The sequence below is a fragment of the Condylura cristata genome, unplaced genomic scaffold, assembly GCF_000260355.1.
Source record: "Condylura cristata isolate star-nosed mole 26May11 unplaced genomic scaffold, ConCri1.0 scaffold00010, whole genome shotgun sequence".
Lineage (NCBI taxonomy): Eukaryota > Metazoa > Chordata > Mammalia > Eulipotyphla > Talpidae > Condylura > Condylura cristata.
The window spans coordinates 41,301,386-41,307,956 of NW_004567111.1; the positions used below are offsets into that span (position 1 = coordinate 41,301,386).

Genomic DNA, 6,571 nt, shown 5'->3' on the forward strand with positions numbered 1-6,571 from the left:
CCTCCTGCTATGAGTGAAATCATCTGGTATTTTTCCTTTTCTTTCTGGCTTATCTCACTAAGCATGATCTTTCCCAGCTCCATCCATGTTGCTGCAAAAAGGCCATGTGTTTATTTTTTGGTTGCTGAGTAATATTCCATTGCGTAATATGAAAAAATATTTGAAAATGTTTTTGAACTTCTGAACAGAAAGACACAAAACAGTGCCATTATCCTAGAATTTAGCTAAGGAAGGTCAATCACCAGGCTTACGATCTTGTGCTCTATGGAATCCACTTCTTCCCCCTATTTCATACAGTGGTATATTCACTTACATCTGTTCTTCTGTGACCTTTTGTTTAGCACAATCCTTAAATACCTCCAGCAAAATGGCCCCCTCCTACTGAGATAGTGCCTTTTGAAAACAATCTTTTACGGAGAAAAACTGTTAAATTTTTCTCTTCATAGCAGATCTTTAAAACTCCCGAACAACAGTCTAATATAGTAGAGCAAATAGCAGAGATCGCTGAGAATAAACTATTTTTACAAATGAATTCAAATCAAGACTAGGTTAGTTAGCAACCTAGTACATTTATAAGTGAAATCTTCAGGTGTTGCGAAAGCCCCAGAAGGCATCTTATTTTCCAAAATTTATTGAAGGCTTTCAACAGTGTACAGAGACAAGAGGTGCTGCACTGAGCGGGGGTTTTGTCTAAATCAACTTGTGGTTTAACGTTTTGACAATCGGTCCAGGGGTTATAATCAGTCCTGCAGCTCTCAAAACCTTCAAAGAGAAGGAAAAAGAGAAGGAAGGTTTAAAAAAAAGAAAGAGAGAGAGAGAGAGAGAGAGAGAGAGAGAGGAGGTGTGGCAAACAGAACTAGTCAAGCAGAGCAAAAACTTGGGGCCAGGTGCGGGCCCTTAACAGGGCCGTTTACATACTGGATTTTCAATTAGTAAAACGACGGCTGGCTTTATAAGAGGATATACCGAAAGGAAAGGTAGTTATCTCGGTCTCGTGAGAACTTCACCCGGATCTGAGCCTGGGAACGCCACCGCAGTCCCGCCTGCCAACCACCGCCAGCTCGCGGATGCCCCGGGGGCCAGACGCCAAGCTGGGCTTCCCCTCGCGTCCTGGCTACCCACAAGCCACCGCGCCTCGGCGCGCACGCGCAGAGGCGAAAGCCGTCTCAGGAAGAGGAAAATGGAATAAACAACTCGGAGGAACCAGAGCGCGAGAGAGCGAGTGGAGGCAGAATTTAAAAATAAACCGGCCTCTCCGCCCTCTCCACCCGCTCGCCGCCACCGCTCCCCGCCCCTCTTGCCCGCGCCCTGGAAGTCCCCGTCTGGGCCCGCGCGCCCACCTAATCGTCCCGCGCGGCCCCTTTAAGAAAAGAGAACGAGAGAGTGAGTGAGAGAATCCCAACTCTCCCCCTCCCCTCCCCTCCATCCTACCCCCTCTTCCCTCCCCTCTCCCCTCCCCCCCTCCCCGGGCGGCTCCGGCTCCCGCAGCGGGACAGACCCACCCGCCCAGGCTTTTATCCGGCACCGGCAGCGTCTCCCTTCCCTCCCCCGTTTATGGTGGCGGCGGCGGCAGCGGCGGCTCCTCGGGCGGCAGCGGAAGACGAGGCTGCAGCGTTGCCATGAACAGTGGCGGCGGCCTCCCGCCCCCTTCGGCCGCCGCCTCCCCTTCCTCCTCGTCGCTGGCGGCCGCAGTGGCGGTGGTGGCCCCGGCGGGGGTCGGGGGTGTCCCCGGCGGGGCGGCGGCGGGAGTGAAGCTGAAGTACTGCCGCTACTACGCTAAGGATAAGACTTGCTTCTACGGGGAGGAGTGTCAATTTCTGCATGAGGACCCGGCCGCCGGGGCAGCCCCGGGCCTCGGCCTCCATAGCAACAGCGTCCCCCTGGCTTTGGCGGGCGCGCCGGTGGCCGGCTTTCCGCCGGGAGCAGTCCCAGGCGGGGGAGCCGGGCCGCCCCCGGGGCCCAAGAAGTCGGATTTGGGGGGTCCAGGGGCTGGAGCCACAGCCGGAGGAGGAGGCGGCAGCGGGATACTCGACGGACCGCGGCTGGCAAGTAAGTGTGGTTCACGCAGGGAGGGTGGCCCTGGCCTCGGGGCGGCTGCGGAGGAAAGGCCTGGGGGCCGGATGAGGCCCTGCAACCGATCCTGGCCCGCGGGTTCCCCCCCTCCACCTCCCTAGGCGGTCTGAGAGGCCTAGGCCAGGCCTGAGCCCTCCTTCCTTCTTCCTGTTTCCCTCCCCACAGCCTTCCGCGAGCCGGGGAGTGAAGGGAGGCTGGGTTCCCGGGAACGTGGGTGGGTGGACTGGGGTGATGTGAGTGGGGGCGGGGAGGAAGGGGGATGGGCCGAGGCGTGCGATGTGTGAGAAAAGGGGTGTAGTTTCCGGGGGGTGTGGAAAGGGGTTGGGTTTGCAGGCACATGTGTCTTGCGTGCCCCTGTGGAGTGGTGTCTGCTGAATGTTGAGGTTCCCTGGTGGGTGTGTGTGGGTAGTGGCGGAAGGTGAGGGGCGGGCTTAAGGCTGCCTAGAGTAGGTTGAAAGAACGAAAAAAGTTTGTACAAGGCTTATTTATGGAGAAAGGTTTTCCAGGGAGGAAATGCTTTCTAAGGATTATTAGTGAACGGATAGCAGCTTTGATAGTGTGCTTTGCTGTTTAGAGTGGGAACTTCACCAGACTGGCATTTCAGCACAGTATTCCTGAAAGCTAGAATAAGTTTGTTAATATGGATCTTAACTTCTGCAACTTTGTATCTTGCATCTCTTAGCTTATGAATTCGTGTCGCATGCAGCGAATATTTGTGTGGCACTGAACACTTAAGTTGGGTTATTTTAGGGGTGTTTGTATCTTTTCACTTTTTCATTTGTTATTCTCTTGACTTGCAACATTTTAGTTGTTAGTAAGTGGAGTTTACTACTAACACAAGTGTAATCTTTTACAGAACGTTCTTAAGGAAAAGGGTGAACGGATGTCAGGAAGCTCCTTTAAAATTTTTTCTGAATATATTGAGCATTTCTAAACGAAATGGAAACCCCTACTTTATTGTGAATTGTAAAGTGTTTGGATCCTGAAGTAATTGGATGGGCAATTTAACTCGAACACGAGAACATTTAGCCTTTTTTTAACTGTAAATTTAAATGGGGTTTTACTTGTATGAGAGTTGTTAAATATCTTCTTAGAGATCTTTATTTTTTAAAAGAAGATTGTTTTTCTTTCGGTGTGGTGGACTTAGAGCAAATGTTCTTGGTAACGTTGCTATGCTAAGAATGTTACTTTGTTACAAAATGTAAAAATAGTTACGTTATTGAACAGCAACTTTCATTTTCAAAATGAAACTCATTTCTGAGTTGTAGGTCAAATTAAGAGGAATGTGTGATTAGTTTACAGTGAAACTGAAGTTATGTTACCTATAGAGACAATTAAAAAATTTGGCATTTGATTTAATTTATGTTCTTTATAGAATTTTCTAATCAGCACAATAAGCAGTAGGTTTGGGACCTGAAAGCTATTATGACATGATATAAGTGAAAATGGGAGGTGAGCACATTCAGTGGAGGATTACTGTTAGCAATGGGCAAAGGTGGAGACCATTCCATATTTCAGAAAAGTAATGTATTGGGAGATAGTCTTTTGAGGCCAGGCAAAAGTTATTTTAAAATTAACATTAGTTAGTTAACAGTTATTTGATTTAATAGGTGATGTATTTGGATTGTTAGACTTGCTTTTAGGAAGCCCGAGATGCCTCTTTTCTGTTGTAGGCTTCTTTGTGTCTTTGAATAATACTTAGGTTATGACTCCTGTAGCTGAGATAAAATGGTTTCTTATTACTGAGTAGCAAATAAAGTTGCTTAGAAATCAGGGAACAGGGTTGTGTTGGTGATGTGTAATGGCTACTTTGAAATTCTGCATTTTTAAAATTTTTAGTCTTTTTTTTCCTACCTTGCACTGTGTTCTTATCCTGTATCTCCTGAGACAGGCTTGAATAGTTAAGTGTTTGGGCGATAATTAAAATACACAACACAATATATAAGAGGAATTACTACTAGGAGAAATTTAGTTAGTTGCTGACCTGTTCATGTAGCATCACAGTCTTTTATTTTGCATCTATTTATGCTCTTCTTTAAATATAAGAATGTGCAGTGTTTCTTCATAAACTGATCTGTTGTGATAAGGTGAATCTGCCTGCAGAAATATTTTGTTTGTACTCCATGGTATCTTGTTTGTATGTGTGTGTTATAACAGTTTTTATTACCTGTGAAAGATGAACAAATCTTAAGTTCTAGGGCTTCTTTCATTATATTTGTCAGAAATACTCATGTAGGGTCACTGTGCAGTCTCATCCTTGCTTAGCGTTACATTGTATAAAACATTTTATTTTCTCATTTTACTGTTGGTGGGCAATGGAATGTTCCCAATTTTTTTGCCTTATTAAGTAGAGTACCGTTTTTGAGTATTCTTGACTATGCTTTTTGGTGAACAGGTCTCCTGGTTCAAGTAGGACTGGAATTGCTGGGTCATAGTAGGCTATACAAATTCAACTTTGGTAGATGATGTGAAAACTGTTTTCTGAAGTGATTTACACTACATTTATATTCCATCAAGCAGTGTATGAAAGTCCCAGTAGGTGCATACTATCTCAAACATAAACATTTGCTGTTAGTGACTTTATAATCTGTCATTTTGGTGGCTAGAACTGTAGTCTAGTTTGTTGTTTTAAATCTTCATGTGTTAGGGTTATAATTGAAGTAACTGACAGCATAGGGTTATAATTGAAGTAACTGACAGCAGTTCTTACTTGTATTGGAGTTAGGACTGTTGATTGGGTACACTCCATTTTGCCTTACTTCCCGATGGTTGACTTTTATTATGCCTAACTCCTCTAGACACTGGAGTTTTAGATTCTTTAGTATTTCAGATTTGCCAAATTATTTTGTTGTATATATGTGTGTTTTAACAGTTTTTATTACTTGCGAAAAAACATTTCCGTGTATAAGTGTAAGAAAATGTTACCATTATTTTGTAAGCATTGGAAAACAAGCAAGGAAGGCCTTTTCTTTTCTTAGTACAATTAGTTGCAGTGTTTCAACATTGTAAAGGAACCACACTTTTATTTGTTGCTTAGTTCTTATGTATACAGAGTATCACATTTTCTTACTGCAGTTCTGTTGACATGGCCTCTGGTAGTAAACATGATAGTGCATTCAAGATCTTTGGGAGGTAACAGTTAATGTTTTTTGAGAGCACTTAAGTTTTTGACTTCCTGTTTCAGTTGGACATGATATCTTCTAGACTTAAATGTGGTTTGATTTGGGTTCAATTTAATTATTGATTCTTGACATTTTAATAATGCTTCTAATAATTTCAACTGGTTAGGTTTTTAATCTTCAGAGTATTCAATTTTTTCAGCTAAACCATTATGACACTATTTGTGCTTTATGTATATTACTTTGTTTGAATCTGATAGATTTATTTTCCCAAAATATGTTTGTTAGTTCTACTAATTATAGTAGGTAGTGAGATAGGTTTTATCTAAGATGGAATCCTGGTTCTTTTAGTACCTTTGTGACCTTGGGCAAATATTTAACCGTTAAGCCTCAGTTCTCATTTAAAAAATGGAGATTATAATAGTGCTCATCGCAGAGTTGGGATTACATGTGACACAGTGCCTTGCCTGGCACATAGTGAGGTTTATGTATTAGTTGCTGTTATTTACTATTGTTAATAATACATCTATAATTAACCTCTAAATGTAGCGGTTTCTTCTGGTTTTTGAAAGTATACTTTCAAGGCAAGTAAAATAACTACAGGTTGTTGAACTGTGTGTGGTTGGGTATGTACACATGAAAGGGAGCAGTGGGTTACTTGAAGTTCATGCTAACTTTGGAATGTATTGTGTATGTGGCAGAAATGTTGGCCCAGCTGGGATTACACTTTTCATCCCATAAACCTGTAGCAGCTGACAGGAAAGTTGAGCACCAGAAATTTGCTATTAGGTTAGTTGATAACAGGTTTAAACATTTTGGAGAGTGCACAGAGTACATAATAAGTACTTTATAATACCACTCATTTAGCTTGTTTAATACTGTGCTTGCAAGGTGTCAAATTTGGATACAGGTGATAGGCATTCCTTTTAACCTTTCAATTTATTAAGAGTAAAAGGGTTGCTGACACTCAGTGCTGGTATGGTATGAAGGGGAAAGGCATTATATACTCTTGATTGGAATATATACTGTTACGACCTTTTTAAAACTTAAAATCTCATTCTTTAACACTTTCATTTTTACACAAGCTACAGAAATACATGTACAGAATTATTCATTATAATAAGGTAGTAAGTTGAAAATAGTGTAATTCCCATTAGGGGATGTCCTCCATTTAGCAGAGGAACATATAACAGGTTGAACAAGTGAGAGCTTTATGTACTGACAAGAAAAAATGCTTAAGATATATTAGTAGCTGGGGGAAAAAACTCCACAAAATGCAAAACAGTAGGTATAAGTATTTTTTTTTTAAAGTTTATTTTTACATCATTTTGCACATTTTTTTTTCCATCTCGATTGTAGTCCCCGCGGGTTTCCCATCA

General features: G+C 42.7%; 1 protein-coding gene across 5 annotated transcripts in view; it reads left to right on the forward strand.

Moving 5' to 3' along the window:
• Positions 1–1,467: 1,467 nt before the first annotated feature.
• Positions 1,468–6,571, forward strand: part of PAN3 (PAN3 poly(A) specific ribonuclease subunit) — a 120,183-nt gene continuing 115,079 nt past the window's right edge. For 3 of the 5 annotated variants that reach the window (XM_004680171.2, XM_012723356.1, XM_012723360.1), the window contains exon 1: positions 1,468–2,049. In XM_004680171.2, coding sequence (XP_004680228.1) covers positions 1,620–2,049 — 430 coding nt within the window. In that variant the 5' untranslated portion in view covers positions 1,468–1,619. The remainder of the gene's footprint in view (positions 2,050–6,571) is intronic. The other 2 variants (XM_012723358.1, XM_012723357.1) reach the window with 1 other exon arrangement.